Raw genomic sequence first — 19,038 nt, 5'->3', positions numbered from 1 at the left:
TCAAGGAGGGACAAGAAGCTCCCTAGCGATGATGGAAGTATCAAAGATAATTCGCTGGGCAGAGTCTCACTCTTGCCACCTGTCAGCGATCCACATTCCTGGAGTGGAGAACTGGGAGGCGGATTTCCTAAGTCGTCAGACTTTTCATCCGGGGGAGTGGGAACTTCATCCGGAGGTCTTTGCCCAAATACTTCGACTTTGGGGCAAACCAGAGATAGATCTCATGGCGTCTCGCCAGAACGCCAAGCTTCCTTGTTACGGGTCCAGGTCCAGGGACCCGGGAGCGGTCCTGGTAGATGCTTTGACAGCACCTTGGACCTTCGGGATGGCCTATGTGTTTCCACCCTTCCCGATGCTTCCTCGATTGATTGCCAGGATCAAACAGGAGAGAGCATCGGTGATTCTAATAGCGCCTGCGTGGCCACGCAGGACCTGGTATGCAGATCTAGTGGACATGTCATCCTGTCCACCTTGGTCTCTGCCTCTGAGACAGGACCTTCTAATTCAGGGTCCTTTCAAACATCAAAATTTAATTTCTCTGAAGCTGACTGCTTGGAAATTGAACGCTTGATTTTATCAAAGCGTGGATTTTCGGAGTCAGTAATTGATACCTTAATACAGGCTAGGAAACCTGTTACCAGAAAGATTTACCATAAAATATGGCGTAAATACTTACATTGGTGCGAATCCAAGAGTTACTCATGGAGTAAGGTTAGGATTCCTAGGATATTGTCTTTTCTACAAGAGGGTTTAGAAAAGGGTTTATCTGCTAGTTCCTTAAAGGGACAGATCTCAGCTCTGTCCATTCTTTTACACAAACGTCTGTCAGAAGTTCCAGACGTTCAGGCTTTTTGCCAGGCTTTGGCCAGGATTAAGCCTGTGTTTAAAACTGTTGCTCCACCATGGAGCTTAAATTTAGTTCTTAACGTTTTACAGGGTGTTCCGTTTGAACCCCTTCATTCCATTGATATTAAATTGTTATCTTGGAAAGTTCTGTTTTTAATGGCTATTTCCTCGGCTCGAAGAGTCTCTGAGTTATCGGCCTTACATTGTGATTCTCCTTATCTGATTTTTCATTCAGACAAGGTAGTTCTGCGTACTAAACCTGGGTTCTTACCTAAGGTAGTCACTAATAGGAATATCAATCAGGAGATTGTTGTTCCATCATTGTGTCCTAACCCTTCTTCAAAGAAGGAACGACTTCTACACAATCTGGATGTTGTTCGTGCCCTGAAATTTTATTTACAGGCAACTAAAGATTTTCGCCAAACTTCTTCCCTGTTTGTCGTTTATTCTGGACAGAGGAGAGGTCAAAAAGCTTCTGCTACCTCTCTCTCTTTTTGGCTTCGTAGCATAATACGTTTAGCCTATGAGACTGCTGGACAGCAGCCTCCTGAAAGAATTACAGCTCATTCTACTAGAGCTGTGGCTTCCACTTGGGCCTTTAAGAATGAGGCATCTGTTGAACAGATTTGCAAGGCTGCAACTTGGTCTTCTCTTCATACTTTTTGCAAATTTTACAAATTTGACACTTTTGCTTCTTCGGAGGCTGTTTTTGGGAGAAAGGTTCTTCAGGCAGTGGTCCCTTCTGTATAAAGATCCTGCCTGTCCCTCCCGTCATCCGTGTACTTTAGCTTTGGTATTGGTATCCCAGAAGTAATGATGACCCGTGGACTGACTACACTTAACAGGAGAAAACATAATTTATGCTTACCTGATAAATTCCTTTCTCCTGTAGTGTAGTCAGTCCACGGCCCGCCCTGTTTTTTATGGCAGGTCTAAATTTTTTAATTATACTCCAGTCACCACTGCACCCTATAGTTTCTCCTTTCTCGTTTGGTTCTCGGTCGAATGACTGGGTGTGACGTAGAGGGGAGGAGCTATATAGCAGCTCTGCTTGGGTGATCCTCTTGCACTTCCTGTTGGGGAGGAGTTAATATCCCAGAAGTAATGATGACCCCTGGACTGACTACACTACAGGAGAAAGGAATTTATCAGGTAAGCATAAATTATGTTTTTTTTTTTGTAATTTAGTGTTTGTTTGTTTTTTGTAATTTAGTTTAGTTGATTTAATTGTAGGTAATTGTAGGTAGTTTAGTTAATTAATTTATTGATAGTGTAGTGTTAGGTTTAATTGTAACTTAGGATTTATTTTACAGGTAATTTTGTAATTATTTTAACTAGGTAGCTATTAAATAGTAAATAACTATTTAATAGCTATTGTACCTAGTTAAAATAAATACAAAGTTGCCTGTAAAATAAATATAAATCCTAAAATAGCTACAATGTAATTATTATTTATATTGTAGCTATATTAGGGTTTATTTTACAGGTAAGTATTTAGCTTTAAATAGGATTCATTTTTTTAATAAGAAATAATTTATTTCGTTAGAATAAAATTATATTTAATTTAGGGGGGTGTTAGGGTTAGGGTTAGACTTAGCTTTAGGGGTTAATACATTTATTAGAGTAGCGGCGAGGTCCGGTCGGCAGATTAGGGGTTAATACTTGAAGTTAGGTGTCGCAGATGTTAGGGAGGGCAGATTAGGGGTTAATACTATTTATTATAGGGTTTGCAAGGCGGGAGTGCAGCGGTTTAGGGGTTAATACATTTATTAGAGTAGCGGCGAGGTCCGGTCGGCAGATTAGGGGTCAATAAGTGTAGGTAAGGTAGCGGCGACGTTGGGGGGGCAGAATAGGGGTTAATAAATATAATATAGGGGTCAGCGATGTTGTGGGCAGCAGATTAGGGGTACATAGGTATAATGTAGGTTGCGGCGGTGTCCGGAGCGGCAGATTAGGGGTTAATAACATAATGCAGGGGTCAGCGATAGCGGGGTTGGCAGATTAGGGGTTAATAAGTGTAAGGTTAGGAGTGTTTAGACTCGGGGTACATGTTAGAGCAGAGCTTTCCAAACTTTTCATGTCGGTGACACACTTTTTAGACCTACATCATTTCGCAACACAGTAATTCAGTTGTACTGGCAAACAGGAGGTTAAACTAATTTGTTTCAAGAGATACGGACTCATACATAAATTATATAATAACAAAATGTATTTACAAGTAACAGTATGTATGTGCAAGAATTAAAAAAAAGTTTAATAACACCAATAGCTACTTACTATTTTAATGGGATGTATGAGGTTGATGGGATGAACACAGTTTATGAATATTTGGTGGAATATTAGACACTCGCATTTTTAAGCTTCCCCTTCCTATCCATATATCAAGAGCAGGAGCAGCAATGCACTACTGGGAGCTAGCTGCAAAAAAAACCCACTGACTTCTGACTTCAGCTCAGCGTTTAAGCTGCCACCCTCAGAGCTCTGTGAGTCCGACTGACTACTGCCCACGCTGCAAACACACTGCTGTCCCACTCACTGGCTACACATGCAGTCATGAGCTTATTAAGGAGACTACACGTGCAGTCAGGAGCCAATGTGCCACCAAAGCCACCAATGGGAATAGTTTCAGTTCCTACTGAGCTGCGCCAATAGGTTAAGATGATCTGTGACCCCCTAGGCATCAATCACGTGTCAACCATGTGATATGGGTAGCAGGCAGACGGAAAGTCAGAAACCCCCCAAAAAAATGTAAATTTAAAAAAAATTGTGCTGAAGCAAGGACACACCTACACACTGCTGCTGAAGCACTGTGTTAGAGTGTTAGGTGCAGACTTAGAAACTGTTTCCCCATAGGAAACAATGGGGCTGCGTTAGGAGCTGAACGCTGCTTTTTTGCAGGTGTTAGGTTTTTTTTTCAGCCCAAACTGCCCCATTGTTTCCTATGGGGGAATCATGCACGAGCACGTTTTTCCAGCTTACCGCTACCGTAAGCAACGCTGGTATTGAGAGTTGAAGTGGCGGTAAATATGCCTGTACGCTCCCTTTTTGGAGCCTAACGCATCCCTTTAGAGAACTCTACCAGCGTTACCAGCGTTATTTAAAAGGTGCAGGGGGAAAAAAACACGCGTAGCTAACGCACCCCTTTGGCCGCAAAACTCTAAATCTAGCCGATAGTTTGTCCATCACAATTTTCAATTTTTCAGTAATGACCCCCAATTTTTTTGTTCTAATTTATATTCAATATTTGTTTTGCTTAATTTTCCTGAAATCTACCTTGAGAAAGTAATTCCTCTTTGTGTTTGTATTGCAATTTGCCTAAATTTTTCACATTTATGCCAGATTACAAGTGGAGCACTAATTAATGCTCCTGTTCGATCGTTAATGGCTCTAGAAGTAAGCTTTTTTTTGTGCATCAGGTTGCGCTAGTATTATGAGTTGAAAGTAAACCCGACGAGCGCAAAAAGCCGAACTTAAAATATTGTGTGTACATTTACGTATTCCCCATAGAAGTCATTGGAGAAATAAAAGTGGGAAAAAAACTCTCCACTCTCACGCAAACCCGATCGCATATTCTCATGTGTGATAACTGTGGTAAATATGAATATTTCATATTCCAATGTTCTTCACATAGAAAATAATATATTCTATTTATTCATAAATATATATTTCTACATATATCTGATGTTATTTTTGTACAAAATATATCTATACCTATATATATATCTATATATACATATTCAGAAGTAAAGAAGGCACTCTCCATTTTTCAATACACCATTTAATAAATACAGTAAAACTTTTTTGGGTTCTCCCCCATCCTCAGACCAGTGGTCTGAGTACTGGGGAGCCCCCCGAAAACGTTTACCGTATTTATTAAATGGTGTATTGAAAAATGGAGAGTGCCTTCTTTACTTCTGAATATGTTACTTTGATTGGGAGTGCACCCAGGAGGCTGTCTAAACATTGAGTGCTGGTTCCTAATTTTTCATATTTATATATATATATATATACCAAAAATATATAACTTGCACCCGGTTTCTTCAATAAGAATGTTACCACTTTTTTCACATATTGTGGTACACTTCACACCTAAAAACATGGAGGTTTTTGGGTGTGAAGTGTACCACAATATGGCCTAGATTTAGAGTTTGGCGGTAGCCGTGAAAACCAGCGTAAGAGGCTCCTAACGCTAGTTTTAGGCTACCGCCGGTATTTGGAGTCAGTCAGGAAAGGGTCTAACGCTCACTTTCCAGCCGTGACTTTTCCATACCGCAGATCCCCTTACGTCAATTGCGTATCCTATCTTTTCAATGGGATCTTTCTAACTCCGGTATTTAGAGTCGTGGCTGAAGTGAGCGTTAGAAATCTAACGACAAAACTCCAGCCGCAGAAAAAAGTCAGTAGTTAAGAGCTTTCTGGGCTAACGCCGGTTTATAAAGCTCTTAACTACTGTGCTCTAAAGTACACTAACACCCATAAACTACCTATACACCCCTAAACCGAGGTCCCCCCACATCGCCGCCACTCTATTACATTTTTTTAACCCCTAATCTGCCGACCGCCACCTACGTTATACTTATGTACCCCTAATCTGCTGCCCCTAACCCCGCCGACCCCTGTATTATATTTATTAACCCCTAATCTGCCCCCCACTCCGTCGCCGCCAGCTACCTACAATAATTAACCCCTAATCCGCCTCACTCCCGCCTCAATAACCCTATAATAAATAGTATTAACCCCTAATCTGCCCTCCCTAACATCGCCGACACCTAACTTCAAACATTAACCCCTAATCTGCCGACCGGAGCTCACCGCTACTCTAATAAATGTATTAACCCCTAAAGCTAAGTCTAACCCTAACACTAACACCCCCCTAAGTTAAATATAATTTAAATCTAACGAAATAAATTAACTCTTATTATATAAATTATTCCTATTTAAAGCTAAATACTTACCTGTAAAATAAACCCTAATATAGCTACAATATAAATAATAATTATATTGTAGCTATTTTAGGATTTATATTTATTTTACAGGTAACTTTGTATTTATTTTAACCAGGTACAATAGCTATTAAATAGTTAAGAACTATTTAATAGCTAAAATAGTTAAAATAATTACAAAATCACCTGTAAAATAAATCCTAACCTAAGTTACAATTAAACCTAACACTACACTATCAATAAATTAATTAAATAAAATACCTACAATTATCTACAATTAAACCTAACACTACACTATCAATAAATTAATTAAATACAATATCTACAAATAAATACAATGAAATAAACTAACTAAAGTACAAAAAATAAAAAAGAACTAAGTTACAAAAAATAAAAAAATATTTACAAACATTAGAAAAATATTACAACAATTTTAAACTAATTACACCTACTCTAAGCCCCCTAATAAAATAACAAAGCCCCCCAAAATAAAAAAATGCCCTACCCTATTCTAAATTACAAAAGTTCAAAGCTCTTTTACCTTACCAGCCCTGAAAAGGGCCCTTTGCGGGGCATGCCCCAAAGAATTCAGCTCTTTTGCCTGTAAAAAAAAAACATACAATACCCCCCCCTAACATTACAACCCACCACCCACATACCCCTAATCTAACCCAAACCCCCCTTAAATAAACCTAACACTAAGCCCCTGAAGATCTTCCTACCTTGTCTTCACCATGCCAGGTTCACCGATCGGTCCAGAGTCTTGATCCAAGCCCAAGCGGGGGGCTGAAGAGTGACGTCCATCCTCGGGCTGAAGTCTGGATCCAAGCGGCGGCTGAAGAAATCCATCATCGGGCTGAAGTCGGAAGTCCATCATCGGGATGAAGTCTTCTATCAAGCCGCATCTTCAATCTTCTTTCTTCTGGAGTGGAGCGGAGCGGAGCCATCTTCTTTCCAACCGACGCGGATCCAACCTCTTCAACCGACGCCTACTCGCCGAATGAAGGTTCCTTTAAGGGACGTCATCCAAGATGGCGTCTCTCGAATTCCGATTGGCTGATAGGATTCTATCAGCCAATCGGAATTAAGGTAGGAAAATTCTGATTGGCTGATGGAATCAGCCAATCAGAATCAAGTTCAATCCGATTGGCTGATCCAATCAGGCAATCAGATTGAGCTCGCATTCTATTGGCTGTTCCGATCAGCCAATAGAATGCGAGCTCAATCTGATTGGCTGATCGGATCAGCCAATCGGATTGAACTTGATTCTGATTGGCTGATTCCATCAGCCAATCAGAATTTTCCTACCTTAATTCCGATTGGCTGATAGAATCCTATCAGCCAATCGGAATTCGAGGGACGCCATCTTGGATGACGTCCCTTAAAGCAGTGTTTTTCAACCAGTGTGCCGTGGCACACTAGTGTGCCGTGAGAGATCCTCAGGTGTGCCACGGCAGACTGACAACAGTGTGACATATTTTTTAAACTTTGCTTGTTTTTACTCCCAGTGCAGGGGTAGTTTGTAGGAGGCATGGCATAACAGCACAATACATACAGTATGTGTGTGTTTGTGTGTATGTGTATATATATATGCTGTATTAGGCTACAATGTGTGATTTTTTTAAAATTTTGGGATGGTGGTGTGCCACAGGATTTTTTAATGTAAAAAAGTGTGCCACGGCAAAAAAAAGGTTAAAAATCACTGCCTTAAAGGAACCGTCATTCGTCGGGAAGTCGTCGGTGAAGATGGATGTTCCGCGTCGGCGGGATGAACATGGATCCGGAAGAAAGAAGATTGAAGATGCCGCTTGATAGAAGACTTCAGCCGGATCATGGACCTCTTCAGCTTCCGCTTGGATGAAGACTTCAGTCGGATCATGGACATCTTCAGCCCCCCGCTTGGGTTTGGATCAAGACATCGGAGGAGCTCTTCTGGATCGATCGGTGAACCCGGCGTGGTGAAGATAAGGTAGGAAGATCTTCAGGGGCTTAGTGTTAGGTTTATTTAAGGGGGGTTTGGGTTAGATTAGGGGTATGTGGGTGGTGGGTTGTAATGTTGGGGGGGGGTATTGTGTTTTTTTTTACAGGCAAAAGAGCTGAATTTTTTGGGGCATGCCCCGCAAAGGGCCCTTTTAAGGGCTGGTAAGGTAAAAGAGCTTGGAACTTTTGTAATTTAGAATAGGGTAGGGCATTTTTTTATTTTGGGGGTCTTTGTTATTTTATTAGGGGGCTTAGAGTAGGTGTAATTAGTTTAAAATTGTTGTAATTTTTTCTAATGTTTGTAAATATTTTTTTATTTTTTGTAACTTAGTTCTTTTTTATTTTTTGTACTTTAGTTAGTTTATTTAATTGTATTTATTTGTAGGAATTGTATTTAATTAATTTATTGATAGTGTAGTGTTAGGTTTAATTGTAACTTAGGTTAGGATTTATTTTACAGGTAATTTTGTAATTATTTTAACTATTTTAGCTATTAAATAGTTATTAACTATTTAATAGCTATTGTACCTGGTTAAAATAATTACAAAGTTGCCTGTAAAATAAATATTAATCCTAAAATAGCTACAATGTAATTATAATTTATATTGTAGCTATATTAGGGTTTATTTTACAGGTAAGTATTTAGCTTTAAATAGGAATAAGTTATTTAATAAGAGTTAATTTATTTCGTTAGAATAAAATTATATTTAACATAGGGGGGTGTTAGTGTTAGGGTTAGAATTAGCTTTAGGGGTTAAAAAATTTATTAGAGTAGCGGTGAGCTCCGATCGGCAGATTAGGGGTTAATACTTGAAGTTAGGTGTCGGCAATGTTAGGGAGGGCAGATTAGGGGTTAATACTATTTCTTATAGGGTTATTGATGCGGGAGTGAGGCGGATTAGGGGTTAATACATTTATTATAGTAGCGCTCAGGTCCGGTCGGCAGATTAGTGGTTAATAAGTGTAGTTAGGTGGAGGCGACGTTGGGGGCGGCAGATTAGGGGTTAATAAATATAATATAGGGGTCAGCGGTGTTAGGGGCAGCAGATTAGGGGTACATAGGGATAATGTAAGTAGCGGCGGTTTACGGAGCGGCAGATTAGGGGTTAAAAAAAATATGCAGGTGTCAGCGATAGCAGGGGCGGCAGAATAGGGGTTAATAAGTGTAAGGTTAGGGGTGTTTAGACTCGGGGTATATGTTAGGGTGTTAGGTGCAGACTTAGGAAGTGTTTCCCCATAGGAAACAATGGGGCTGCGTTAGGAGCTGAACGCGGCTTTTTTGCAGGTGTTAGGTTTTTTTTCAGCTCAAACAGCCCCATTGTTTCCTATGGGGGAATCGTGCACAAGCACGTTTTTGAGGCTGGCCGTGTCCGTAAGCACCGCTGGTATCGAGAGTTGCAGTGGCGGTAAATTATGCTCTACGCTCCCTTTTTGGAGCCTAACGCACTGAAAACCCTGCCATTCTGTGAACTCTAAATACCAGCGGTATTTAAAAGGTGCGGCCAGAAAAAAGCACGCGTAGCTAACGCACCCCCTTGGCCGCAAAACTCCAAATCTAGGCGTATGTGAATAAAGGGGTAACATCCTTATTAAAGAAACCGGGTGCAAGTAATATTTTTTTGGAGTGTGTTTGGAGACTCTGCACCGGCCATTGTTACCTTACAGGGAGTGCTAAGGTTGTGTAAGATATATATATATATATATATATATATATATAGGGGCATATGTATCAAGCTCCGAATAGAGCTTGATGCCCCGTGTTTCTGGCGACCGCTGCTCCATAACCTGTCTGCCTGCTCTGAGCAGGTGGACAGACATCGCCACAATACAACCCGATCGAGTACGATCAGGTTGATTGACACCCCCCTGCTGGTGGCTGATTGGCTGCGAGTCGGCAGGGGGCGGCGTTGCACCAGCAGCTCTTGTGAGCTGCTGGTGCAATGCTGAATACGGCGAGCGTATTGCTCGCCGTATTCAGCGAGGTCTGGCAGACCTGATCCGCAGTGTCGGATCAGGTCCACCAGACCTTGATACATATGCCCCAATGTGTGTATATTCATATCTATTTGAAAATACTTATAAAATATTCTGCTATTTGCAGAACATTGCAATGTGAAATATTTACAGTAAATATATAGTTAAAACCTTTATTAAAAATTTATATTTCATAAATATATTTTTTCATGTTTTCATCTACTTAACAGCAAAGGGCTCCAATGCACTTATATATGTTTATATATGTATAGATATGTGTTTATGGGTTTATATGTGGACCAGTGTTAATTTTGACGGCAAATTTCGATTTAGTCTTAGTTTTAGTCTTTTGACTAAAATGCCATTTTAGTTTTAGTCGTATTTTAGTCATCTGAATTGTTTTAGTTTTAGTCTAATTTTAGTTGACTGAATCTCCAGTAGATTTTAGTCGACTCAAATCTAAGGGGTTTAGTTAAAGTGTAATGCATTATTTAAGCATTTCTCTATCATTTGCAAACTGATTACATTCTCCAGGAGTAAACATAACACCTGTTAATATTTATGGTATTAAGGTTTAAACATGCAATACAGACACAGATTTAGCCGTTGTGATATGTAACATCTTTATTAAACTTAAAATTAAATAAAAGCAAAGTTTCATAAACAAACAGAAGTGCAACTTTAAAATATAAAAAAACAAAACTGTAAACTGTATTGGCTGTATTGAACATATTACCCAATATAAAATCGTTAACAGTTCTCTGTTAATAATTAAAACAAGTATCAAGTAACTCAACACAACAAAAAGTTTCTGCAGCTAGCACAGGCACAGCATAACTTAAACCCATATTCGTGGGTTATGCTTATTTCTATAGGAAGAATCAATTGATTGTTCACAGATTCGAAAATTTTTCGGCAACGATATTAGCACTGCTCTAGAACTTCCAAACTCATTATATACTCCTGGAGTAAAGGTTTATTAACCTGTTTTTATTTATGGTATTAAGGTTTGAACATGCAATACAGATTTAACAGATTTAACTGTTGTGGTATATAACATGTCTTTATTTATCTTAAAATTTTATAAAATTAAGTTTTGTAAATTTTACAAAACAGCAGTAATTGGATATGGATTGATTATAACACCTTGCATAAAATGTTTTTGTCAGCAAATTTTGATTTAGTTTTAGTCATAGTCTTTTGACTAAAATGTCATTTTGATTTAGTTTTAGTCATAGTCTTTTGACTAAAATGTCATTTTAGTTTCAGTCGAATTTTAGTCATCAGAATTTCTTTAGTTTTATAGTTATTTTAGTCTAGTTTTAGTCGACGAAATTAACACTGATGTGGACACTGTATATATGTCTAAATAAATATATACACATATAAATACATAAATACATATGTAAACATATATATTTATATATATATATATATATGTATATATATATATATATATATATAAAAGAATAAAAAACAGAGGCGCCACCATGGCCTAATATCGCCAGTACAGGTAAAATGAGCAGCAATATGAGAATGTGAATACTCACAAACATAAAGCACCCCACTGGTGCTAGTAGAGCAGACTGACACTTCTCAGTGGTTCAGCACACTGTATCCAAAGCGCAGAGACAGTCAGGAATCCTCTGACACTCCAATGTATATGTGCCTATGGATAGAGGAAAAAGCAACACGACATGGCCCAATATCATCAGGACAAGGGGAAAATAATACCAATTGCTTGCACTTACAAGATGGTGGGCACCTGCAGGTGCAATCTCAGCAAACTGGAGCCAAAACGTCGCCCAGTAGACTTAAAACAGCAATCCTCAACAGGAACCAGGATCAACGATATAATTTATCACAGGAGGTGAAAAAAATACACACAATAGCAAGTGTATAAAAGTATAAAAAGTCTTTATCAACACAGCAACTAGTTTCTCAGCCTACTCAGGGCTGTTTCATCAGGCTATGCTGCAGGTGCCCACCATCTTGTAAGTGCAAGCAATTGGTATCATTTTCCCCTTGTCCTGATGATATTGGGCCATGTCGTGTTGCTTTTTCCTTTATCCATAGGCACATATACATTGGAGTGTCAGAGGATTCCTGACTGTCTCTGCGCTTTGGATACAGTGTGCTGAACCACTGAGAAGTGTCAGTCTGCTCTACTAGCACCAGTGGGGTGCTTTATGTTTGTGAGTATTCACATTCTCATATTGCTGCTCATTTTACCTGTACTGGCGATATTAGGCCATGGTGGCGCCTCTGTTTTTTATTCTTTTTTAGATTCCATACTACAGGATAGCCATCCTTTGACAGAGTGCAGCCTCAAACATCTGGGAACTGTCATTACCCTGGACTCATAGACTTTCACATTATCATTATTTGGTTTTGAATTGGTTTTAATATTTTTTCCAATCTATGTTTATATTCCAGTAATATATATATATATTCTTATATATATATATATATATATATATATATATATATATATATATATATATATATATATATATAGTTTTTTACTATTATCATTTTCAGCATTGTGGTTACTTACTTATGTCCACATTTTAGATTTTTTAGGGTTTTATTTATAGTTTTATTATTGTTGCTATTATCATATTTCTAGATTTAGGCCTGTTTTTTTCTGTTGAGACATTACAAGCACTACCATATCACCTATTATATTGGAACTGAGGAAGCGCCCCCTAAGGGCGTGGTGTGTCCACTGAGTACACACCACTCTCTCCATACATATATATATATATATATATATATATATAAATGTAAATATTTGCATAGGAAATTAGTACATCTAGGCAAGTATCCCCGCTTGCTTTTCCCCAGAAATTCTTAATATGCAATGTTTCCAATGCACAAGAGAATTGTGGGTAAGATATGCAAATTAGATATGCAAATTCTCAGTTTTTTTGCTTCAAAAATACTTTTTTGACACAGCGATCCTTTTAAACAGGACTATGACAGCAAACCAGAAATCACTCACTAGACAAGCCTGTTTCGTTCTTTTTAGAACTCATCACTCAGTATGAGATAGATTTCTGGTTGCTGCATTGGAAAAGCTATTTTCATGGTTAAACCAAAATTCATTAAAATTATGGGTGGAGATAAAAAACTGAAATTAAAATCCTCCATGTCTCAAAATTAAATCAATGTAAATATTTGCATAGGAAATTAGTACATCTAGGCAAGTATCCCTGCTTGCTTTTCCCCAGATATTCTTAATATGCAATGTTTCCAATGCACAAGAGAATTGTGGGTTAGATATGCAAATTAGATATGCAAATTCTCAGTTTTTTGCTTCAAAAAAACTGTTTTGACACAGCGATCCTTTTAAACAGGACTATGACAGCAAACCAGAAATCACTCACTAGACAAGCCTGTTTCGTTCTTTTTAGAACTCATCACTCAGTAGGAGATAGATTTCTGGTTGCTGCATTGGAAAAGCTATTTTCATGGTTAAACCAAAATTCATTAAAATTATGGGGGGGAGATAAAAAACTGAAATTAAAATCCTCCATGTCTCAAAATTAAATCAATGTAAATATTTGCATAGGAAATACTACTGATGAGTTCTAAAAAGAACGAAACAGGCTTGTCTAGTGAGTGATTTCTGGTTTGCTGTCATAGTCCTGTTTAAAAGGATCGCTGTGTCAAAACAGTAACTGAGAATTTGCATATCTAATTTGCATATCTTACCCACAATTCTCTTGTGCATTGGAAACTTTGTATATTAAGAATTTCTGGGGAAAAGCAAGCGGGGATACTTGCCTAGATGAACTAATTTCCTATGCAAATATTTACATTGATTTAATTTTGAGACATGGAGGATTTTAATTTCAGTTTTTTATCTCCCCCCCATAATTTTAATGAATTTTGGTTTAACCATGAAAATAGCTTTTCCAATGCAGCAACTAGAAATCTATCTCCTACTGATGAGTTCTAAAAAGAACGAAACAGGCTTGTCTAGTGAGTGATTTCTGGTTTGCTGTCATAGTCCTGTTTAAAAGGATCGCTGTGTCAAAACAGTATTTTTGAAGCCAAAAAACTGAGAATTTGCATATCTAATTTGCATATCTTACCCACAATTCTCTTGTGCATTGGAAACATTGCATATTAAGAATTTCTGGGGAAAAGCAAGCGGGGATACTTGCCTAGATGTACTAATTTCCTATGCAAATATTTACATTGATTTAATTTTGAGACATGGAGGATTTTAATTTCAGTTTTTTATCTCCCCCCATAATTTTAATGAATTTTGGTTTAACCATGAAAATAGCTTTTCCAATGCAGCAACCAGAAATCTATCTCCTACTGAGTGATGAGTTCTAAAAAGAACGAAACAGGCTTGTCTAGTGAGTGATTTCTGGTTTGCTGTCATAGTCCTGTTTAAAAGGATCGCTGTGTCAAAACAGTATTTTTGAAGCAAAAAAAATGAGAATTTGCATATCTTACCCACAATTCTCTTGTGCATTGGAAACATTGCATATTAAGAATTTCTGGGGAAAAGCAAGCGGGGATACTTGCCTAGATGTACTAATTTCCTATGCAAATATTTACATTGATTTAATTTTGAGACATGGAGGATTTTAATTTCAGTTTTTTATCTCCCCCCATAATTTTAATGAATTATATATATACACACACACGCGCACGCACGCACACGCACACACACGCACACATGCAACTTTTTAGGTTTGTGAAACAGTTAACCAGAGCTCTGGAGTTGTGGTAATCATTCTAGCGTAAATTGCGACTGTATTCAAGTGATCACGTTTACTTTCAACTCGTAATACCAGCGTTAAACCCTTTATCGCTCACTCACAAACATTTGCGCTCAATTTGTAACCTGGTCTTAAAGTTTTGCCTGATCGTCATAAACGACACAGAAAACCCCCTGACATTTCTAACCATATGTCAGTTTTAAATGTTTTGAGATATCTTGCAAACAATGTTTAATTGCAGATATATATTATACATATATGATATAATAAGTTTTATCTTTCAATAAAATCTATCTAAATGTCCTTTTGTAATCACCCTTATAAAGTAATTGTTATCAGTTTATTAAAATATAATTTCAAACTACAAACTGTAACACCAAACCTTTTTTTTTTTTAGAGAAGGATCCAACCACACCAGCTCCAAGCACTGTTATTGTAGTTGCTCCTGGCGGTGAGTTATATATCTGTTACAGATACACAGCACTGTTATTGTAGTTGCTCCTGGCGGTGAGTTATATATCTGTTACAGATACACATCACTGTTATTGTAGTTGCTCCTGGCGGTGAGTTATATATCTGTTACAGATACACAACACTGTTATTGTAGTTGCTCCTGGCGGTGAGTTATATATCTGTTACAGATACACAACACTGTTATTGTAGTTGCTCCTGGCGGTGAGTTATATATCTGTTACAGATACACAACACTGTTATTGTAGTTGCTCCTGGCGGTGAGTTATATATCTGTTACAGATACACAACACTGTTATTGTAGTTGCTTCTGGTGGGGAGTTAGGTATCTGTTACAGATACACAGCACTGTTATTGTAGTTGCTCCTGGCGGTGAGTTATATATCTAATACAGATACACAACACTGTTATTGTAGTTGCTCCTGGCGGTGAGTTATGTATCTGTTACAGATACACAGCACTGTTATTGTAGTTGCTCCTGGCGGTGAGTTATATATCTGTTACAGATACACAGCACTGTTATTGTAGTTGCTCCTGGCGCTGAGTTATATATCTGTTACAGATACACAGCACTGTTATTGTAGTTGCTCCTGGAGGTGAGTTATATATCTGTTACAGATACATAACACTGTTATTGTAGTTGCTCCTGGCGGTGAGTTATATATCTGTTACAGATACATAACACTGTTATTGTAGTTGCTCCTGGCGGTGAGTTATATATCTGTTACAGATACACAGCACTGTTATTGTAGTTGCTCCTGGCGGTGAGTTATATATCTGTTACAGATACACAGCACTGTTATTGTAGTTGCTCCTGGCGGTGAGTTATATATCTGTTACAGATACATAACACTGTTATTGTAGGTGCTCCTGGAGGTGAGTTATATATCTGTTACAGATACGCAGCACTGTTATTGTAGTTGCTCCTGGCGCTGAGTTATATATCTGTTACAGATACACAGCACTGTTATTGTAGTTGCTCCTGGCGGTGAGTTATATATCTGTTACAGATACGCAGCACTGTTATTGTAGTTGCTCCTGGCGGTGAGTTATATATCTGTTACATATACATAACACTGTTATTGTAGTTGCTCCTGGCGGTGAGTTATATATCTGTTACAGATACGCAGCACTGTTATTGTAGTTGCTCCTGGCGGTGAGTTATATATCTGTTACAGATACACAACACTGTATTATATTTCTGATGACTCCAGGTGCCAAAGACATTTGCCTATGAATGAAGTGAGCTTCTATGTAATATGATAGTTAATCTTACTATAAAGCTAAATATTTGTAATTACAATTCTTGTTCTTATACTGACTAAATGCAATAATCAGTCTCTGGTTAAATATGTGCAAATTGTATATTAGAACAGGGCCGGGAATACAAAGCAGCCCTGGAAAACACTAGCCCTACACACCCCATTTTTCGCAAGCTGATTACTGGGATACTTCTTCCTCAATATTTTTACTGATTGTTTTTTTTATAGGCACCCTGCAACCCAATTGCTTCCATGATTCCCTTTTTTACAGTGTGAAAAGGATTATCCATAGTGTGACATAAAGAAGATACTCAAAACAGTGTGTCACTCTAATACAAATAGCTCAAACGAGAAAGGAGAGTTGATAAAGCTGCATCGCTTCCCCACCCCCTTAAACTGTAGCTGGCCAGTCTCAGCTACTGCGGCCAACCGGGAAATCTCCTGGTGTCCTGGTCGGCTAATCCAGCCTTGCTTAGACATCCAAAAATAGTTCTTAATTATTTCTATGAATAACTAATATGCATAAAATTAAAAAAAATAATGAATGAACAAGTTAAAAATGTGTTCATCCCTTAAAGGGAAAGGTTTCACACATGCATTAGTCTGAATGCGAAAGCACATGTCTAGAATATATCACAGAAGCAAAGACAAGCGGAGACTTGATTGAATAAATTAAGGGATTGGAGAGGAGTATAATGTAATATAAAGACATTGCTGGTGCAATGATAAATGCCGACAGCGTATGCTGTCGGAATTTATCGATGTGCAGCGGACATGATACACTACATTGTATCATGTCTGTCCGCACAATAATAAATTGACCCCCATATATTTAATCTTTACCATTAAAAAAGTATGTGTACCTTTTCTGTTTTCAATCAATCTTTTAAAGGGTTAAATTAGTGCATATAGTAATAATTCTATTGCAATGTTATGCCAGCCCACTTGGATGAACACTTTTTTTTAAAATGACAATTCTAGTGAACGTCCAATCAGCGTGTGTGTCATTTGACAATCTTGAAGTCCAGCCCCTTTAAATTCCTTAGAAAGCCTATGTAGAGAGTGTATTTGACTGCTCTATACATCACAGCCCAGCAAAAAAGAGGAAATGAAGGGGGGCGGAGGAACAGATAATACCAATTAGGATTATAAATCTTTTATTACAAAATTCTTATAGTCTGAAATTTACCATCACTTTAACATTTTTCATCTAAAAAGCAGATATTATTCTTGCTGACAGTTTAGCTGCTGCTGCTACTGATTAATAATAATTATAGTAATAATTATAACAATGCATTTAACTGTTCATAGTCATGGGGGTCTATTTATGTAGGTGCTGACAGACATGATCTGCTATAGCGAATCGTGTCCACCGCACATCGATTCTTGTGAACTGCTGGTGCAATACCGCCCCCTGCAGATTCGGGGTCAATCGGCCGCTAGCAGGGAGGTGTCAATCAACCCGATCGTATTCGATTGGGTTGATTTCTGTCCGCTGCCTCAGAGGTGGCATACGAGTTAAGGAGCAGCGGTCTTAGCACCGCTACTTCTTAACTTCCGCTTTAGTCAGAACTGAAGCGGAGAGGGTCGGAAGCAGCATCCGCTGCTTCATAAATAGACCCCCTTATTTCTATTTGATTTTCTCCCCTATTTGTATGTTACATTCTAATGTAAAATGTGTTAATATTTATTTTAAAGAGAATCTTACACCCACTGCTTCATAATAAAACAGCAACTGTCATTTAAATATTAGAACCCATTGCATATTATTATACATAAAATATATCTACAGAAATAAAATGTCATATGGGGACTTAGTAATACTCAGGTCCAGCATATAAGCATTGTCTGTTCAGTGGCATTGCTCCGTTAGTGGGAGATCAGCTTCTTGTTTATAATGGTTCCCCACATAGTTACCAAGGAACATTCATATAATAATTAGACATGTGCATGGCGAAAAAATTTGGTTCGGTTCGGATCGATTCGGATTTTTTTTGAATTTCGGTTCGGAGCGATTCGAATTCGGAAACATTTGAATCAATTCGGTTCGGATTTGTTTCAGATTCATTCGGATTCGAATAAATTTGGTTCGGTTTTGTTTCGGATTCATTCGGATTCGAATAAATTCGGCTGGATTCGGTTCGATTCGGTTCGGAAATTCGGAATTTCGGTAAGTGTTAGGTGGGATTAGACTAGTATTATGTACTAAATTCAGCTGGATTCGGTTCGATTCGGTTCGGTTCGGTTCGGAATTTCGGTAATTGTTAGGTGGGATTAGACTTATACTGTACAATACTAGTGTAATCCATGGCCATCCAAATTTACCGAATAAATCCGAAGTAATTCGGATTTATTCGGTAATTCGGCAGTATTTTAATTCGGAAATTCGGTTCGATTCGAATCGCAGAATTTGCAGAATTTTCCGAATTTCCGAATCGATCCGAAACGAATCGCACATATCTAATAATAATGCAATTCTCTAAATAATGAATGCAGCTTATTATTAAACTAACGTGTTCCTCTCAATTTTGTACCTAGGTCTGCATTATTTAAATCTGCATTGTTCATCTTAAAATATTGCTACTTAGTTAACAATATGGATTAATTAGTTAAAATTAGTATTTAAACTGTTTTTATGTTTTGTCAGAATGTCCACAAGCCCCTCAAATAAAAAATGCTCGCATAAAGGACCTCAAGAGCAGATATTATAACGGTGACGCTATTGAGATTAAATGTAATCCTGAGTATAAACTTTATGGTTTGGGATTAATCAACTGTCAGGATGGAAAATGGGGATCTCTACCTCAGTGTGTCCGTAAG

At 38.0% G+C, this 19,038-nt stretch overlaps 1 protein-coding gene across 2 annotated transcripts in view; it reads left to right on the top strand.

Moving 5' to 3' along the window:
• The window catches only part of CFH (complement factor H), a 379,102-nt gene that overhangs the window by 208,220 nt on the left and 151,844 nt on the right, over positions 1 to 19,038 (top strand). For both annotated transcript variants that reach the window (XM_053693829.1, XM_053693830.1), the window contains exons 15-16: positions 14,883 to 14,936; positions 18,866 to 19,033. In XM_053693829.1, coding sequence (XP_053549804.1) covers positions 14,883 to 14,936; positions 18,866 to 19,033 — 222 coding nt within the window. The remainder of the gene's footprint in view (positions 1 to 14,882; positions 14,937 to 18,865; positions 19,034 to 19,038) is intronic.

This window comes from Bombina bombina, chromosome 10, assembly GCF_027579735.1.
Source record: "Bombina bombina isolate aBomBom1 chromosome 10, aBomBom1.pri, whole genome shotgun sequence".
Lineage (NCBI taxonomy): Eukaryota > Metazoa > Chordata > Amphibia > Anura > Bombinatoridae > Bombina > Bombina bombina.
The sequence above is the reverse complement of the archived record's forward strand: the minus strand, read 5'-3'. Positions and strand labels throughout refer to the sequence as shown.